At 50.5% G+C, this 19,047-nt stretch overlaps 6 protein-coding genes across 6 annotated transcripts; 3 read left to right on the forward strand and 3 right to left on the reverse strand.

The window, feature by feature from the left end:
* Window positions 1–231: 231 nt before the first annotated feature.
* CDEST_10542 (Putative glycoside hydrolase, family 3, glycoside hydrolase family 3 domain, PA14) lies at window positions 232–3,891 on the reverse strand (the record flags this gene model as incomplete). The annotated part of the gene is made up of 7 exons (XM_062926698.1): window positions 232–1,142; window positions 1,395–2,141; window positions 2,207–2,387; window positions 2,473–2,613; window positions 2,674–2,787; window positions 3,507–3,556; window positions 3,795–3,891. The coding sequence occupies 7 exons, from the start codon at window positions 3,889–3,891 to the stop codon at window positions 232–234; spliced, it is 2,241 nt and encodes a 746-aa protein (XP_062782749.1).
* A 1,631-nt stretch (window positions 3,892–5,522) lies between these two features.
* On the reverse strand, window positions 5,523–6,893 carry CDEST_10543 (uncharacterized protein; the record flags this gene model as incomplete). The annotated part of the gene is made up of 3 exons (XM_062926699.1): window positions 5,523–6,018; window positions 6,077–6,225; window positions 6,282–6,893. The coding sequence occupies 3 exons, from the start codon at window positions 6,891–6,893 to the stop codon at window positions 5,523–5,525; spliced, it is 1,257 nt and encodes a 418-aa protein (XP_062782750.1).
* Window positions 6,894–8,245: 1,352 nt separating this feature from the next.
* On the forward strand, window positions 8,246–8,710 carry CDEST_10544 (Putative major facilitator, sugar transporter, MFS transporter superfamily; the record flags this gene model as incomplete). Its single annotated transcript, XM_062926700.1, has 2 exons — window positions 8,246–8,387; window positions 8,457–8,710. The coding sequence occupies 2 exons, from the start codon at window positions 8,246–8,248 to the stop codon at window positions 8,708–8,710; spliced, it is 396 nt and encodes a 131-aa protein (XP_062782751.1).
* Window positions 8,711–8,722: 12 nt separating this feature from the next.
* Window positions 8,723–9,937, forward strand: CDEST_10545 (Putative major facilitator, sugar transporter, major facilitator superfamily; the record flags this gene model as incomplete). Its single annotated transcript, XM_062926701.1, has 1 exon — window positions 8,723–9,937. The coding sequence occupies one exon, from the start codon at window positions 8,723–8,725 to the stop codon at window positions 9,935–9,937; it is 1,215 nt and encodes a 404-aa protein (XP_062782752.1).
* A 3,415-nt stretch (window positions 9,938–13,352) lies between these two features.
* On the forward strand, window positions 13,353–15,971 carry CDEST_10546 (Putative glycoside hydrolase, family 3, glycoside hydrolase family 3 domain, immunoglobulin; the record flags this gene model as incomplete). The annotated part of the gene is made up of 1 exon (XM_062926702.1): window positions 13,353–15,971. The coding sequence occupies one exon, from the start codon at window positions 13,353–13,355 to the stop codon at window positions 15,969–15,971; it is 2,619 nt and encodes an 872-aa protein (XP_062782753.1).
* A 600-nt stretch (window positions 15,972–16,571) lies between these two features.
* On the reverse strand, window positions 16,572–18,575 carry CDEST_10547 (Putative glucose-methanol-choline oxidoreductase, FAD/NAD(P)-binding domain superfamily; the record flags this gene model as incomplete). Its single annotated transcript, XM_062926703.1, has 3 exons — window positions 16,572–17,211; window positions 17,378–18,390; window positions 18,525–18,575. The coding sequence occupies 3 exons, from the start codon at window positions 18,573–18,575 to the stop codon at window positions 16,572–16,574; spliced, it is 1,704 nt and encodes a 567-aa protein (XP_062782754.1).
* Window positions 18,576–19,047: the final 472 nt, after the last annotated feature.

Here is a 19,047-nt window from a genome sequence, read left to right on the forward strand (position 1 = left end):
TTGGAGCTTGAACATGCCAGGCTACCTTGGCCTGCTCTGCATCTGTTCCAAACAATATCTCAAACTGAGAATCGGCATCAATCACCCAGCTTTTCATCCTTGGATCGTACATACCCAGAGCGTAGGTATCGATGCTCACCTCCAAGACCTGGCTTTCGTTAGGCCCCAAGGGCCTAGACTTGGCAAACCCGCAAATCTTCTTCTCGGGACAGGCCAGCCGACGCGGAGAGATCAGGCGACACCAGAGTATAATGGTCTGTCGCCCAGGAACGTCGTATCCGCCAGTGTTCCGCACCAAACATCTGCCATTAACGGAGTATGCTCGTTCAGTGTGGTTGAGGAGATGGAGCCTGCTTTGACCGCGAACTCATTGTAGGAAAGGCCGTAACCAATTGGGTACTGTGGCTTGGTCCCGACAAGATCCCACCAACGGTAGCCGACGTAAAGACCTTCCGTGTAGTAGGTCTCGTTTTGCTCTCCCGGGAATGAGGAGTACGCAGGACAGTCCTTGATATCGAGAGGGAACGTGACTGGCAGCCTACCCGAGGGGTTCTCCTTGCCGCAGATGATCTGAGCCGAAGCGTTGCCAAGTTCTTGTCCCTGATACCAGGTATATAGAACTGCCTGCACCTCGTCTATCCAATCTTTCGTCTGCACTGGCGTTTCTGCCTGCACGACCACGATTGTCCGGCTGCAACTGGCCGCGACTTCGCGAATCAACCGAACTTGCTCACCGGGAAGTTCAAAGATGGGGATGTCCTGTCCTTCTGTTTCCCACTCTTTGTCGCGTCCGACAACAACAATAGCTGCGTCACAATTGTTTGCCATTCGAGCCGCTTCGGCAGGCAAGTCTCTAGCGTCAGCTTCCTCATACCCCAGACGAACCCCTTGGAATCTGTCCTCCATGGGATCCATCCTTGCCGCGATAACGGGGTCGAGTTGTCTATCGTGCGAAAGGCAATCGATCTGGATGTGGTACTCTCGGCCGGCCGTCAGGGACAGCGATGCCCGGGCTTCGCCACTGCCATATGAGAAGAAGAGTGTAGACTTTTCATCGAAAGAACCCGACTGTTCAAGGATTGGCTCGTTGTCAACGAACAGCTTGGCTGGGCCAATGGACGCCAGCGAAAGCGTGTGACTACCTGAAGTCATCGGTTTTAGAACTGCACGAACTCGGAAGGAGAAGTTTGTAAGCCGGCCTATTTCCTTGGGAACATCGCCGAAACTCATGAAGTAGAGGTCGTCGCTGTCATGTATTGGTTCAGCAAGAGAATGGGACGACTAAGGGAAACAACTTACGCGTGCGTCTTTGCCACACACTTTGTGGACAAGTCGTGATCAAGGTGCCATTCTATGCAAGCGCCGCTTTCTCCAGTAGCTGGATTGCTGATGACGACGGTTGATGGGGTCGGCAGATATCTGTTCACCCTCGCGCCTTTCGTGAAAGACCATCTCGGTCCCGTGCGGGCTGATGTCGCGCTCCAGTGAGTCATACACTGAAGTCCAGTAAGGTGCCTTGATGTAGCTGCTTCCTCCGCCGCCGGCAACCACTCTCTTGGCGTTGGGTCCGACAACTGCAAGTTTGGATACAGTCCGTCCGAGTGGCCCAATCGGCAGGGTGTTCATGTCGTTTTTCAGTAAAACAATTCCTGACGAAGCTGCTTTAAGTAACAGATCCCTTGTGGCGGGGTTGTCGCAACAGTACTCTGGCTCATCAGGGGCGTTCTGGAACCGTCCTGCTTTTTCCAGTAGTGCAAGCATCCGACTAGCTGACTCGTCAATCCTGGTCATGTCGATCAAACCGTCCCTCAAAGGGTCTTTCAGAGCCTCAGTAGACCGCAAGGTGGGCGGCCCGGGCATCTCTAGGTCCAGCCCGTGGTTGATCGAGTCGACTGTCGATGTTGTGCCACCCCAGTCACTCATGAAAACGCCATCCCATTTCCACTCGTTCCGTGCGATGTCGATTAGAAGTTCGCGGGAAGCATCGCAATAGTGACCGTTCACCTTGTTGTACGCTGACATCATACACCAAGGATCGGCTTCGCGGACAGCCATTTGAAATGGCAACAGGTACACCTCTCGAAGCGCACGAGGGCTTATGTGAGCGTTCACTTTGAAGCGTTTGGTCTCTTGGTCGTTCCCTGGGCAAAAAGACTGATTAGTAAGAGGTTAAATTCGTTGATAAATGAGTCTGGGAACAACATACCCACAAAGTGTTTTGGAGTTGCTCCCACACCACGAGATTGTATACCCTTGATGTGGGCTACAGCAAGCTTTCCCGTAAGGAACGGGTCTTCACTGAAGGACTCAAAATTGCGGCCGCCGAGAGGATGCCGATGAATACATATGGTCGGAGCTAACAGCACTGAAGCAGACTTGGATTTACACTGGAACGCATTTTCAGTCATTTGGGTTCCAAAAAGAATTGTATTTCAAGAGAAAGAGAAGTATTTTGAGTGCCTTGGGTCGTACCTCTTCTGCCAAAAGTTCTCCTAGCTCTCTCAAGAGGTTAACGTCCCAAGTGGCTCCTAAGCTGACACCGCACGGAAGGAAAGCAGCTGGAACATTTTCACCAAATATCTCTCCTCGCGCCCCAGATGGGCCGTCGGAGACCTGCGAGTTTGCCAATATCAGTTGTGAGTAAGGGCATCAAGTATTTTCTCCATGGCGGACCTTTAAAGTTGGTACTTTCAATCGCTCGATTGCAGTGGTACGCCATTGTGAGCCACCTGCGAGCAGCGAAATCTTCTCGTCAAGTGACAAGGCGGCGAGGATAGCCGAGTTAGACTGGCGGTGCGACACGAAAGGTCGATATAGTCAACGGTTATCAAATGACGTAGATCTTGAGGAGTGCAGTGCTCATCATTCTAGAACGCAGATCGCCTCATTCTATATGGATGTCGTCAGATTGAAATCGGGGAGACATTCATGTCCGTTAAATCTACGCAACATCCGGCTTGCTTGTAAGCTCAGCAAATTAGCAAACAATGATAAGCGAGGCCGATTTTGGAGCAGTCGTAGGGAGGTACGCGGAATGTATTTTCCTCCCTCAGTCACCCCACTCTCGGTTCCCTCTGTCGCAGGATCATGAACTTGCGATCTAATCAGCGGAATATGTTTTCCTCTTGAAATCGTCTCATACCCCCCTCTTCAGTTCCTTTCAAGGAAAGATTATCAGCTTGCGATCTTATCAGCGGAATCTGCAATCCGCCATTGTTACGGATCAGCCCAAGGGATGTTCATCCGGGGCACCAATTCAGGAGAGTCGTGAAAGTCGTACAATATCTTCGCGTAACTCACGCACTCGAGGTTGAATAATAACCTTATCGTCGTAGTAATAACAGGTCAGGCGCTTTCGAATTGTCCTGCGCTTTTGAAGCTCGAGCTTACGACACCTCTTCGCCAAGTTTCTTTGTGTCCGTTTCTTCTATCACCATTGCGAAGTCTAACACTAGGCAATACGACTACCTCGTCGGCTCGCTGGACTCTTTCTCGAATAAACTTACTACTTCGGAAATCATGGAGAAGGTTTTCCAGCAGAAGGTTGCCGCCGGAGCTGAACTGGTCTCCATTAACAGTAGCTCCAGCCTCTCCATAGCAACAAGTCCAAACAGTGTGGGGGACCCGACTCAGCAGCTGCCTTCTACCACATTGTGTAATGAGAAAAGCAATAACATTGGCATTTCCTGCAGTCAAGAAGTACAAAGCGCCCTCCTGTCAACTCCAAGCTTCACCTTGCCGCTTATGCAAAATGCTACGGTCACGCGGGAGATGAAGACAGAACTTAACCTCACCCATTCCAGGGTGGCTGTTCGTCACCCCCTTCCTCACGAAGTCGTTGTACGAGTGTGTTACACCGGGGTCTGTCGCAGTGTATGTCCAACGGAACATGGTGACCTGTCACTTGGACCTTCAGCATGACTGAGTAAGCTGACTCGAAGTTTTGCACAGGACGCCTGCTTCTCGACCGGTCCGTTGCCTGGCTACCCCGAAACAGATCACATTGCCGGACACGAGGGCATTGGCCAGATCGTCAAATCACACAACCCCAGCCTGTTAGGTCGCTTCGTTGGTCTCCGCTATCTCGGCTCAACCTGCGACAACTGTGCGTATTGTCTTGATGGGCTACCTACATCGTGCCCTTTTCAAAAGAATACTCCAAAGCAGCTTCCGGGATGTTTCCAGGAGTATGTTACTATCACGGCCGACTGCCTCGTGTTGCTTCCCGACAACATCATGATGCGAACATCTGACCCTGCCGTGCTATGCAGCGCGCTTTGTTCGGGATCGGCGGCGCTGATGGCAGTCCGTGCTGCCAATTTACAAGCTCAGAGCGTTGTGGTCGTGGTGGGAGCTGGCGGAGCAATAGGTCATTTTGCTGGTATGATTGCAAAGAATATCTACGGCACCAAAGTCATCGGTGTGGATCTAGCCAAGAAGATTGCAGTGATGAAGCAAGGAGACTACCATGAGTATGCCGATGTCTTGATGCCGGCGCCGGCCGACTCTTCGGCCGAGTCCTGGCGTCTGTTTATCCATGCTGTTGTCGCCGCTTGTTCGCAGCTGAGGCAGGATAAGATGACAACAAGGGCGGCGGATGCACTCATTGTTGCAGCTAGTACGGCCAGTGCATTTCACAGACTCGCGGACTACGTCCGTGATGGTGGCTGGATTGTTTGCTCTGGGTGAGTTTCTCCATATTAAGAAAGGCATTTAGCTGGTCCAATGGCGGCAAGCGAAGCTGATATTGAAACTGCAGAGTTCCATACGGTCTTCATCTCTCGTTATCGATTCACGACATTGTCGAGAGGAACCTGCATGTCACAGGCAGCTTGATGGGTAGCCATGCTGTGTCTCTGCAGGTTATGCATTATATCTCTGATGGACGAATTCGACCCATGCTGACTTGCATTACCTTGAAGGACATTCCGGAGCAAATGCAGGGGCTAGTTGACTGTCATTCAATTGGAAAAGTTGTGGCACGAATACAGGAGCCGCTGGATCTTTCAATCATACGTCTTGAGTAATAGATCGAGGTTTTTGATCTACACTGGAAAGGTAATAAGAGAAATACAAGTAAAGTGGTCAGTTTCGGATAACTAGAAGCTCCGTTCAACTAGAACTAGGTACTGGGACCCCCAAGTTGGAAGTCAGGTGCATGTTGATGAAAATAGTCCCAAGACATCGTATCAAAATCCCCAGGATCTAGAATTGTAACGTCTGTGAACGATTGCGCGTTCGCAATATCCCAAGTTTGCTCGGAGCTAGCTGTGAATGTGTTGAAAATATCAGCAACATTTAAACCTTCACTCAATTCACGAGGAGAAAGTGACCGACTACTCTGTGTCGGCATACCGATGAAGTCGATTGTATCTGGCTCGCTGGCAAATTGATCCTTTGAGACAGCGCTCTGCGAAACGGAACCTGCATCTACTACTCTCGGATGTTGACAAGATGCCGGTAAACTCATCTTCTTGAGATTCCGCCAGTATCTGAGGGCCGGGGCCCATGAAATCGAAAGTTCACACAGTCTTCATGCAACAGCCGAAATCTGTAAAGGTCTGGAGGGCGGTCGAATGTACATTCTCATGCCGGACAAACAGGATGACGAGTGCCGCAGTAAGCGTGCAGTGCGTCGCCGTCAGGGGGCTACGACGGAAGCTGTGGAAGGCCTCTCGATAACCTTCTGCCAGACGACATATTTCTCCAGCAGCTTCAAGACATACTGCCGAAGCCCGCTGGGGGAAGTCATCGTTTTCGCCAGGCTGTGGTACTGCAAACTTTGGTGCATTTCTCTCGCCGTAAGAAAGAAAAGGTTTTGCTAATAAAATGATGGAGGTGTGGTAAACCATGTTGATGATATACGCGTGAGGCGATGGAGAGCCGTCGTGAGTTCGCATTGCCGTGTTGATCTTTAACTCCTTGGGTAGGGAATAGTACCAACCCTTGAGTGTGAACATGCAGGATTCGAAAAAGCCTCGCTTTTCTGCTGCCAAGGCGAGTCTCTTTGGCGCATATCTTGTACTGATTAGCTACCTCACAGTTGTCAAGACACATTGATGGATTCGAAGCTTACAGGTTCATCAATATCCTCTCCAGGATTTGGCAATGTGTCGCCAGTGCCCGTAGTAAGTGACTCAGAGAGCGAGAAAGAGCAGAGGCACCCCCGCTGTCCATCTCGTTCGACAAGGGAGTTGTCGGCAGAGGTACAGCACCTTGAGAGTCCTGCATTTTTTTGATGTCAGCCGTGCTCAAAACTACATCGCGGCTCGGCGGCCTACCAGCATGGTGCAAACCCTGCCAGTGTAGCTAGCCCACAACTTGTCGTTGCAGTACAACGACCAGTACACTTGTCGACGTAGCTGAACTTCCTCCTTCTCTAGGGAGCCTATGCCGGTGAGAACTGTGCTGTCCAAATTGAAGCCCAAGTCGATTAGCAATCGGTTCGCCATGCCAAAGTGCAACCAGCCAAGGTTGTCAGAACCAATGGACTTTAGGAAGAAATTAGCCAAGTGTAAGAATTGAAAGAACGATATGTAGGCACCCACAACATAGTAAATACCCAAAATTCCCAGGGATTGGATTGTGGTGATACTAGGGGACTTGATGTCACTTCTAAGTAGAGTCTCGGCCGGTTCCAGAAAGATACGGCCGGCTGTATTGGGGTCATTTGGGTCGCTTCGAACTTCGAGTCGATCGGAATATCTTGAACCCACGGCCAAGACGCACAAAAGCAGAAGCGGACTCGAATAACACCCATAGCTCAGAAGGCTGTCCCGGAAGAGCCTTTCGTCCACAAAATGATGCCATGGCTGTTCCCACTCAAAGTATAGATCGATCAGTTGCTCTTTCACGTCTGGAGCTACAAGCTCGTCTACGTCTGCGGTTCCCATCAAGTTGTGCCCCTCTTCAAGAGTAACGAGGTATCGAAATTCTGCCCATCGCACTAACACCCAAGTCGCCCCTGATTAGTCAACAGATCGATCAAGACGAGACCATCCGATTCAGGCGGGCATTCAATACCTTGGCTCTCCGACGACGGCACTCCTGGCACGCTCGGGGAGCATATTTGCCCCGGGGGGCCGACGCCGTGGTGGCCCGGTGTCCGGCGGGAGGTGGATTCCTAAGTTCCATGATGAGTGGTTCGAAAAAGTATAGACTGTTAATGATTCAAGAAGAGATTCCAGAGGCTGCGGAGATGAATGAGAAGCAGAGCGCACGCGAAATCTGGGTCTGAATTTTGAGGAGTTCGGTAGCCCCGCTGCCTACTCTTAATGGGATTCGAGAGGGTTTGACAACTGGTTGACGGAAGGAATTAATATTCCGCACCTCCACTTCGCTTGGCCTTTATGGGCCCCAACTAACGGGCTGACTTATCAGCAAAAAAAGTAACCCTTTTTTACATACTTGATCAGCAGTCACTGTCTGCTGTAAGCCTGTAACAGCCTAATATATGTCATACAATTCTAGGCTTTAAGTAAGCCATGCTGGGAACAACCTTTATGGCTAACCTAGGCGTATAAGATGCAGGCTCGATCGACTGTTAGGGAATCCTCATCCAACACCCACTGGAATACCTATGATGTCAAGGTAGCTAATTCTAACCAATTTTTTAAATCAACATCTTACACAAATCTTACACCCTCAAATCCAATTAAGTCAGCCCGCCCAACTTCACACAACACATCAACCGATTTCAACTAGATAATAAAACCAAGGAGCGATACAGGTTCTGCCTTGCCCTCGTTTTTGTCGCACAATCCCAGCCTGACCTTGATGACAAGCAAAAGGATAAGATCCGAAGCATCCGCACCTCCACCATGATCCGTTCCCTTGCTTATCTTTGCAGATTGTAACAGCAAGGCCCTTCAGTGGCGCAAAGAGCAACTGCGGAATCCAAAAACCGCATCATGATTGTCTCCAAACATGTTGTAGAGATCCAGATAACAGGTTGCGGGGTTTCTTATCTATGCGTGGGGGAACCAATGGTCAACCCGGACGGTCAAACCGGGGGAGGGACCTTTCTTCAATGTAAACCATGCTTAGGCGATAACTACACAGCAGACGTTAGCTGCCACATATGGCCTCCTATTAGGATTTGAGAATTTCACTTTGCTGACGACAACTTTCAGATACAAATAAATGTCATTGCACACTCAAACAGAAACTGTAAAATGTGCTCAAGACTATTATCTGTCACCTCCTCCCTTCATTGTGAAGCTCACTGACCCTAACAAAAATCACCATGTCGCTCTTGACCGAGAAAAATACCGGACTTCATCCTGAGCATGTTGACACAAAGTCTCGAGAATCCCCGGCTGCCGTGCAGCACAAGGCAGCTGCCCAGTTCAGAGACCTCTGGAAATTTAAGAGAAGCGTGCTGACCGGTGAGTGAGCTTTACTTTTAAGTTCCTGTCCCTTCTTGATCACATCCATAGCTAACGTAGAAACGTCAGCTCTTGGATGCTCTACCGCCCCCATCATCATTGGCTACGACCTCACATTGATGGGCTCCATCATAGCCAACCGAGAATTCGTCAAGAAATTCGGGGTATTCGACGAAAACATCGGCAACTTGACTCTTCCGGCAAGCCAACAACTGGTCTGGACCATTGTTCAGTACGTTGCTGCTATCGTCACTGCCTTTGTCGCTGGTCAGCTGAATGATGTATGCGGCCGCCGGTTCTTTTTCTTCTTTACAGTTGGGTAAGTGCTCTCATGAATGCTTTCAAAGCCAAATAAGTGCTTGCCGAAAATTCTCCTAACCATTCCCCGGATTTGCAGCCTCACCCTTGCCGGCACAATCGTTGAGCTCTTTGCACCAGACTGGAAGGTTTGGATTGTCGCAAAACTTCTCATGGGCGCCGCCATGGGATCCATGCAGGCGACCACGCAGACATACGTGTCCGAAGTGACGCCTGCTGAAATCCGTGGTTTCACGCTTTCGCTTTTCTTCCAGTTTTGGATCATCTTGGGCTCGCTCCTCGCTTCTTGCGTCCTCCAGGCGACCAAGTCCATCAACAGCCCCTGGTCATGGAAGGCGGCTGTGATCACTCAGCTCTGCCCGGCACTACTATCACTGGTTCTATTCATCCCTCTGGTCCCCGAATCGCCTTACTTTTTGGTAGCAAAAGGCCGAACGGATCAGGCACGTCGATGCTTGAGCATAATACGAGGCCAGGATGACCACGACGTAGATGCCGAGATCCTCGAGATTCAGACCACCTTGGAGCACGAGCGACAACTGAGCTCGAGTGGACAGAACCCCAGCTACCTCGAATGTTTCCAAAAGACTGATCTGCGCCGCACAATGATTGCATGTCTTCCAGTGGTCATGCAGCTCTTCCTTGGCTTCCCGCTGTGTGGCAATTACCTTGCCTACTTCCTCACTCTTTCAGGTGTCAGCGACGCTTTCTTGATCACGCTGATCTCAGTCTTACTCTCTATGTTTGCCGTTGTATCGGCTTTCTCTCTTGTCGAGCGTGTCGGACGGCGACCTCAGGTCTTGTTCGGCACCTGTGGCATGCTGGGATGTCTGCTTGTCATCAGCCTGCTAGGGTTCTTTGGCCGCGGTGAAGTCTGGAACAGCAAAGTCCTAGCAGCCTTTTGCATCATTTGGTCAATCTTTTATTACTCATCGGTCGGTGCTGTCGGATGGACTATTGTCGGAGAAATCTCGTCGGCTCGTCTGCGCGCCAAGACAACGTCTCTAGCTGCTGTCTCCAGCTCGGTGTTCAATATGGGCTGGTCCATCGCCATTCCTTACCTTGTCAATGCGGAGGAGGCCAATTTGGGGCCGAAGTCAGGTCTCATTTTTCTTGGCTGCGGTACAGTCCTTGCAGTAATTTCGTTCTTTGTTATCCCGGAGACGAAAGGAAAATCTTTCCATGAACTTGACGACATGTTCGCTAACCGACTGTCGGCAAGAAAGTTTTAAGTAAGACAATGTGTAAGTAGAAATCGCCTGACCACTAGCTATAATGTATTTTAGTGTTCAACACATTGGAAAAATGTGTTGTCTATTATTAACATTCGTTCTAGACTAAGATCTCATAGTCTACTATGCTAAATACTTCTACATATACCAAACAGAAGACAGGAATGGCTGTCGCGAAGTTTGCAACACTTATAACCTTTGTGTCCCAACGAAGCCATGTGCGTTTGGTTGGACTGTGACAGGCAGTGCTGTTTGCACCGGCAAAGACGAATTTTGCGTCTCTACCACATTATTCACCAAATATGGGTTCATCTCCGCCCGCGATGGCTTGGGGGTTCGTGACTCGCCCATGACGGCAGTGCCAACACTAATGGAGACTCCTGTCATCAGGCTTCCTCACACTGGCATCTAAAGACCAGCAGCACACGGAAAAGAAAGACCTCGCTCCAGTGCTAGCATCTCCCTCTCTTGCAGCGGCGGAGCTTCTCCCACGACAGGTCGGTTGTGAATACCTCCGGTTTTGCGCCAGCGGCTATTTTGCCCCTATTATCCAGGTGCCCTGTCTTGAGGCGACGATGAACATCTACGCAGGCAGGGCGTCTGGTATTGACATCACAATGACCGTCAAAGAGGATAGTATCGAGACTTGCAAAGAAAAGTTCAATCGCAAGTTCTGGAATCTCAGACAGTGCAATAAGGAGCAGACCTTCATCAGTAGCGGCGGAAACAGTATAGGAGTTCATTTTAACTTTATTAGGTATGTGAGCGCAAAGTCTGACGCGCAGTACCCGATTTATGTAGACATCTCGGAAAAAGACCACAAGTACGATCTCAAGTTCTGCTGTAAGTTTATTTCCCTTTGGTCCATGGACCATGTACTGCCCTTAGCATCCCCTCGCAATCTTTTGCAACTCACCAGGTGCATTCGACGCATGTTATTGCATGCATTGGCTTATGTTCCCTTTTAATAGGGCAAAATGCAGGCGTGCGGTCTTTGCCTGCAGCTTGTTATGACACAACATACACACACAGAGATCACAACTGTGATATCAAGAACGTGAAGCAGGGGATTCCTGAGTTTGCGTCAAACGCGTCATGGTTTTCTTAGACATTCCCATTCATTTACATATCCACCAACTCGTGGCTGCCCAATCGTAGGCTTGGCACTGTCCCAAAACGGCAACGGCTGTGTGAGTCCAGTGTGCTTATGTGATTCAACTGCTGCATGTTGTCCCACTGAGTAGGGTCTGGGGATGATGTAAACATGACAAGTGAGCAGACAGGACCGTGGTGGATATGAGTACGTATCCTGGACGCCGGCTTGACCATTACCAACCCTAGGCTGCAATCCGCGGTACGGGGGATATTCTCAACATGCCCTCTGCCTCCTCGGTCGGACAGGATGCATCCCTTGATCGGGATGGCAGGCTGGCATGGGATTTGTGCATCCTGGCGGTTGAGCAAGGCCTCGAACTTCTTGCCTTACACCTTAATGGCCTTGAGATCCGCAGGCATCTTCTCGATGTTCTTGTTAGTTGGCACAGAGTCCAATTTGGCCTCGATCTGCTCGTTGTGTTTCTTTGGTAAGGGCCCCGTACATGATGCGCTGGTCATCATACTTCGTAACTGCCGACTGCAACTCGGAGATCGAGACTCCGAAAAGGGCCACGCCCGTCGTTGCCGACAGCAGCGACGACGAGACAGGTGACACGACTGTCGTCAATGAGCCAGCCGCTCTAGTCAAGAAAGCTCTCGCAAACAAGCCAGCGAAGCCCTTCACCAAGGAACAGGCAGTTTTTACCCGCAAGAAAGAGTCCTTTGACAATAAACATGTCGAGGGCGGCGAGAAGCAGCGCGACGCTCGAGACCAGGTGCGCCTGAAGGCGGACGAACGCCAAGAGAGAGCCGAACTGTGTGGCCGGGAGGCGGCCAGCATCAATTCATACAGCAGGACAGAAAGAGACGATCTTTTTGGGGCCTTGACCTAGCAATTCGAGCTTCCCGACAAGGATACGGCGACATTAAAACTCAAGGCCATCGATACGTGGCAGTACGAGCGCAAGGCCACAGGAGCAAAGGGACACTCGCAGGTATAGGAGAGCCATCACGGGATCGGGCAACTTTGCAATGCAATGGATTACTAATTGTGATGTTTGCCGCATATATTTTCAACCACACGTCTAGCTTCATCGACAAGCTTAGGTATGTTCTCAACCCTATGCCTTTTTGGTTACCTCGCGAGCCACGAGGTACACAAGCCCGAAAACCCACAAGACTGGTTCTTTCGTCTTTCAGCGGAGCGCTAACTATTAAGTATGTCATCATTGGCGGCTCCAGCCATGGCGCCTTTTTCAACTGGGAGAAGTTCAAGGACATCGATGTCAGGTTCTATATCAGCGTCAAGGTTGTTAATCAGACAGTCAACATCAAGGATGCCCTGATGGACCAGCCTCTGCGCAATGTTGACTCAAACAACCTTCGCCAGTTGAATCAGCTTCTCATCTTGTTGTTAATTGTCTACTATGTTCAGCATGATGATCTGAAATGTTGGAAGTTATCATAGATCAATGAAAGAAAATCAATGCATGCCAGATGCTCTAGTACTTGCGCAGCTTCCTCATCATCTCCAGTGCTCGCAGTTGAGAAGATTCCAACATGGCAGCTAGTGTCTACCGACAAGCACTAAAAGACGACATGGCTTGGAGACGAAAGTCTTTCTGCGATGGCAGAACTCGTTTCGGCCGTCTTGCTTGTTTTGCGTTGCTCACTGTACGTTGTCTTAACGAACTACTGTCTGGAGGTGATAATAGCCGATGCTGATCTCTTCTTTGGTACCACATGCCTGCGCGCTATGATGCTTATCAAGCTCTTATCTCTGCCGGGTGCTTTTTACCGGGACCGGACCACATCGGCCTTTTAATTACCCTATCGTCGGGGTCTCTTAGAACGCCGGGCCAGCAACATCAGCAAGCTCGTGATTGACTAAAATTAGCTGCAGTTGCAATGTCTTGAAGGTCCTAATCTCCCCATGGCACCACATTCCTGGATTATATTGCTTATCGATCCTCTATCTTTGCCTTTATTTATAAGGTTGTATTTACTCCAGATAAGATCTATGAGAGGGGTCCTTATCTTGGAAGTCGCTAGCTCACCGGCAACCGGCCGGTTCGCACTATCGGTCTTCTACCCCATTGTGGGGGTTTCTTAAGACGCCGGGCCAGCGTCATTGACAACCCTTGTTCGATTGTTATCGCTCAAGAGGAGGAAGAATCATGATAACGCAACAGCTGGGCAGTTATGAAAAGAAGGACTCGCAAGATTGAAACGCCATAGTTATTACTCATATCAATGATTCGCTGCGTTTTCAAGTCAAACAGCCAGATTGTATTCCTTTTTTTCTGTCAACGTGACCAAGATGAAGTCGTTAACTCATCTCTTGTATTTCCTGTTAGCATCGAGTGCGCTTGCTGTTCAGCCATGGCTTGACAAAGCCTTGTCAACGGAAGAACGACTTCTTTCATTCATAGCTCAACTCAACGATACCCAAAAACATGCCATGGTACAAGGTGACACGGAGGTCAGTATAATCACGACTACTGCCACCGCTGGATTCAGTTCGTCCTTCATTGACAAGTTTACACAGCTGACCGACAACGGAACGGGCGTCAACGCCTGTATCGGACACATCCAGGGAAACTCCACCCTCGGCATCCCCGATATTTGCATGGGCGACGGTCCCGCAGGCGTCGGCAACTCCCTGGACAACGTAACCGCTTTTCCGGCTCCGGTGATGGCAGCCAGTTCCTGGAACACGTCCTTGCAGTATGAATATGGCCAGGCACTTGCCCAGGAGCATCTGGGAAAAGGTCGTAACATCGTCCTTGCGCCAACCATCAACATCCTCCGTTCTCCCCTTTGGGCTCGCGCCGCTGAGACGCTCTCTGAGGACCCTTGGCTGACCGCACGCATGGCGGTTGCGGGTACAATGGGAATCCAGAGTCAGGGAGCATTGGCATGTCCGAAGCATCTCGCGGCGTACAACCAGGACACCAACAGGTTCGGTATTGGTCCTGCGTGGGTAACGGTGAATCCTGTTGTCGACAAGAGAACGATGCATGAGCTCTATCTGCCAGCGTTTAAAGCAAGCGTACAAGAGGCGGATGCAGCGAGCGTCATGTGCTCTTATAACCGACTCAACGGCTCCTTCACCTGCGAGAACGATTGGCTGCTCAACACCACTCTGCGGCAGGATTGGGGCTTCAAGGGCTTCGTGGTCGCGGACTGGTATTTTTCCACTCGGAGTACCGTCAAGGCCGTCATGGCAGGGCTGGACATCTCCATGCCGGGTGGGGATCTGACGAACAGCTACGGATTCCCAGCGTACTACGGCGACCTTCTTGCTGAAGCCATCAATAATGGATCGATCCCGCGGAGGCGCCTCGATGATATGGTCGAGAGAGTCTGGCGCTACATGTTCAAGCTAGGACAAGTCGACAACCCGGTGAAAGGCGACTCCACAGCTCATGTGCGCACCCAAGAACACCTGGATTTGGCGCAGCGAATGGTTGAAGACGGTGCGGTACTGCTCAAGAATGCTCAGGACACGCTCCCTATTTCCTCTGAGAAGTATTCCAAGATTGCAGTCTTTGGTATTGGGGCGACCGCCGAGAACCAAGTCTCAGAGAACCATGGCGGCTTTGTTATCGACTCCACCATGGTTGTACAAGCACCCCTTGACGCCCTCCAGCGCCGTGGAAGCATCGAAAACATCTCAGTCGAATACGCAGAAACATATCCCGGCACCGGACAGTTCCCCACAGCTCCCTCACGCATGTTCCGGGACGGCGGCGTGAACGTTACGTACTACAAAACCACCGACTTCTCTGGCCCTGTCATCAAAACAGACTTCGTCCCCAACATCACAATCGCCACCTATCCTTCTGAGCTGTGGAAAGCGTACCCGGATGTCTTCTCAGCGATTTACGAGGCAACCTTTCTCCCAAACACGACTGGCATGTACCATTTCTCTATGTACGGCCAGGGTACCGCACTCTTGTATCTGGACGATGTCCTTTTGGCCAACATGTCATTCGCGAACTTTGGTAACTACGTCCAGGGCAATGCATATCTCAAATACGGATCCGAACACAAACTCGTGATCAAATACGATATGGGTTACTCGCTGTCCACCGGCGGATACGGTGTCACCCTCGGCGTAGACGTCGGCAACGAAACTCGAGACTCCGTGGCCGAGGAGCTCGCTGGGTGGGCAGACCTGAGCATCATTCTCGCTTCTGATCGGCTTTCGGAAGGCGCCGACAATGGAATGGGACTCTCTTTGCCTGGCGATCAAAATGCGCTCATCAGCCGACTGGCCGGCCTTTCCAAAAGAACGGTGGTCATTCTCAACACGAACTCAGCGGTTCTCATGCCCTGGATCAAGGATGTGGATGGCGTAATGGAGATCTGGTATCCGGGTCAACAGGTCGGTCTGGCGCTCGAGCGCCTCCTTTTCGGTGACGTCAGCCCGAGCGGAAAACTGCCTTTGACGTTTCCGAAAAGTCTGAAGGACACGATACAGATCAACACAGACATCGACGTGCCATACTCGGAAGGTCTATACGTGGGGTACAAGGCTTATGACCAAAGCGGCGTAAAGCCTTTGTTCTCGTTCGGGCATGGGTTGACGTATTCCACGTTCAACTTGGAAGACTTGGAAGTCTCGTTGACCAAGGACTCTTTCGTTGCCAGGGCAACACTAAGAAATGAAGGAGCGCGAAGCGCAAAACAGGTTGTTCAGCTCTATGTCGGGTATCCTGATGCTGCCAAAGAGCCGCCGAAGCTGTTGAGGGCGTTTGAGAAGACTGAAGTTGAGGCTGGCGGTGCGGAGATTGTTGAGTTGGTCGTCAAATTTGAGGATCTGAAGATATGGGATGACGACACTGACGAATGGAGATTGGTGGGCGGCCAATATGAGATCCTCTTGGGATTCTCAGCATCTGATATCCGGTTACAGCAGACTTTGGACATATAGCCTCAACGGTCTGCCAAGTATGTGTCATTGCCTGATTTGGCAACCTGTAGCTACCGGCCTGAAAGAAGGCGTTAGGTTGAGTACGTAGGGTGCAAGTTTGAACTTTGAGGTCGAGGTCATGTGCTTGTAAACATGGAATGGTGTTATAGAGAAGACACTCCTGGTCTAGTACAAGACCCCTTCATGGACAACTTCAGCACGGCATCAAGTACTTCCAGTCGTCACTTGAACGAGTCTGTTGATAAGTCCAATTTTACCTTCTAAAAAAGTTTAAAAAGTTTGCGACGTTTTCAGGATTATTATTCTTCTTTAAAAGGCCACCTACTTTCATCATCATTTGTTCTTGTCTTGTACTGTTGGAACAGAGCCATTAGAAGACAACTGGGGTGACTATCAAGTTTTGAGCGGCGCCAACACACTTACGCCTTTAATAAGTTTTAGAAAAGTCTAATATAGGCAACTTAAGCCCACAGTTTGCCAGTTCTGCAGATAGCTTAATAGGCTGTACCTAGGCTGTTGCAACAACGAAGATGTTAGGAACCCGTTTCATATGCCGGATTAGCACTGCATTTACTATAGGAGAGCTTCCTAAGCCTGTGTCTAAATAAGGACGTCCTTTCGTCGCATTTGATTCGAGTAGCGCTTGGCTAGTGATATCAAAATAGACTCCAGAAACCTATCATCTGGCACCCCTTTGTCAGCTGGATTATCCACGTCCATCTCAGCTCTGGCCCGGACCAGGTGACGTCTCTGATCCTGGGCGGCGGAGAGGGCAACGCCCCCTTTGTGGACTTGATGAATTCTTGGGCCGCTCCGAGCCTCTGGACCGCCATCAACATCTTTGGCTGGCTGAGGTGAACTTTCAACCAAGACAGGAAGGCCGTCTTTATCGAGAAGAGCACCAGGTCTGAGCAATGGGTCAACAAGAACCACCCTTACTTGTCGCTGCACTTGCTCATCATCCGTGGCCTGCTGGCTCTCGGCAATTTTCCCGCGTGATTCCAGCACGTGCTCGGTCGCTTGGAGAATAAAGCCATGAGCGTGGGCGGAAACGCCGAACTGCGGAAGACGAACAAGCAGGCCGGCGTTCTTAACTAAGTTTCCCGCCCAGGCTACTTCTCCGATGAGACGCCCGACCCGACGACCAAAGATGCCAAGACATGGATGGGAGACGATCTGTGGATCGATGATGAGCAGCGACTCGCTGGCCAGGGCGCCAGCTGCATACTCTTGGACCTCGCTTCCAAAGCAGCCTCAAAATACACATTCGAATTACGAAACCCTGGATAAGACAGCACGTAATAAAGCCTAGAAGGGTATAAAAGTACATTCAACAACTTGTTTTGTTCATCTTACATATTTCGGTCTTACTTGGGCACTTTCTGAATGGAATAGGTAATCTAGACTATATGTCTGCGCGCCATGTAGGTTTCTTCCAGGAGTCCTCAGCAGCAATCAGTTCTGCAGCCCGCTCGCCGACTGCTAACACTGTAAACATTGGGTTGATTGTAGGAATTTCCCGGAAAATACCAGCATTAGCAAAGCGCAGTCCACTCAAACCTCGGACCCTAAGTTGCGGGTCTACAACAGCCATTTCGTCACGCGTAACATCACCCATCTTAGTGGTTCCGCACGGGTGGTACACTGTATGGTGGACGCTGCGAGCATATTTGCTGATGTCGTCGTCAGTCTGGTAGGCTGGACCTGGCGCTACCTCTCGTTTCAACCATTCTTTAAATGGACTTTGCCGGGCGATTTTACGGGCCGCCTTGATTCCCCAGGTCATGGGTGCAGCATCGTATCCTTCGGGATCGGAGAAACACTGAAAGTCGAGGGCCGGCTTGACGGCAGGCTTGGCCGACGTGAGATAAACCCGGCCTCGCGAACGGGGTCGGGGGATGTTCGGAATCATGCAGAAGACGTAAGGGTTGGGGATGAATTCGAACCCAGCTCGCTCGGTGTGGTGGGAATAGGGGGCCTGATAACAGTGCATCATCAAGTCCGCCACATTCCCGTCGCTGCCGGCGGCGTCTGTTGGCTCTCGCCGTAGGAAGAGCCCGGCATCAGAGTTCATCGTGGTCTGGTTAGGCGGGACCGGCCTGTTTAGCTCCCACATGATGATTCCTTCCGGGTGATCCTGGAGGTTCTCGCCGACGCCAGGAATGTCTTTAACGACGTCGATTCCCAGCCCTTCGAGCTGGCTCTTGGGGCCGAGGCCGGACAAAAGCATGAGCCGTGGCGTATCTATGGCACCGGCGCACAGAATGATTTCCTTCCTGGGGACGATGACACGTTGACCGCCCGACTTGAGGGAAATCATAAGGCTAGCGGCAACGAAGGGCCTGCCGCGGGCTTCGTCCCGGGCAGTGAATGGGCTTCGTGGTGGCCTTAGGCGCCTAGGAAAGGGGCTGCCGAAGGCCTAGTCGGGCGGCAGGGTGCGGCCGCAGGCACACGAGAATAGTTACACACACATCGCACTCAATATACGCACAATTGACCTATCACGGTTACCCTTGCCAATCTGACAATACAGTTAGGAATCTACAGCCTTACTGCACGCAGCTCCACTTTGTATCCATTAACAAACTCTAAGTGCGGGAACATGTAGGGGTTATGTAGCGGCTACCTAACAAGGGGTCTATTAATTCGTCTTAGTATACTTCAGTAGCCTGTTTTCTTGTCTCTATGAGATTGGACTGGAGATGTTACAAGATTTAGTTAGTTTTCAACCTAATACATTACGACGTGAAGCTCTTAATTGTGATTTTCTTTAAAGAAGGATTGAGTCTATAGTGGTGTTGCATCTTAGCCAAGGGCCTCAACTAAAGGAACCCTGTAGCTAGGGTAACCCAACTTAAGCGCATGACATTTCATAGAGCAAAGTAGCAGCCTATATAGCATCTCTAATTAAACTATAAACGTTAATACATATGGAAATTGGCTTGCAAAGTAACTTCTACCAACATCTTCGCCAAATTACTTACACGGGCACGCCGAAGCATGATTTAAAAGTGATTAGGGTCATTTATTTGTATTAATAATCCTATTTATACTTGTGGGGTAGTAGACAAACCTT

Source organism: Colletotrichum destructivum, chromosome 7 (assembly GCF_034447905.1).
Source record: "Colletotrichum destructivum chromosome 7, complete sequence".
Classification (NCBI taxonomy): domain Eukaryota; kingdom Fungi; phylum Ascomycota; class Sordariomycetes; order Glomerellales; family Glomerellaceae; genus Colletotrichum; species Colletotrichum destructivum.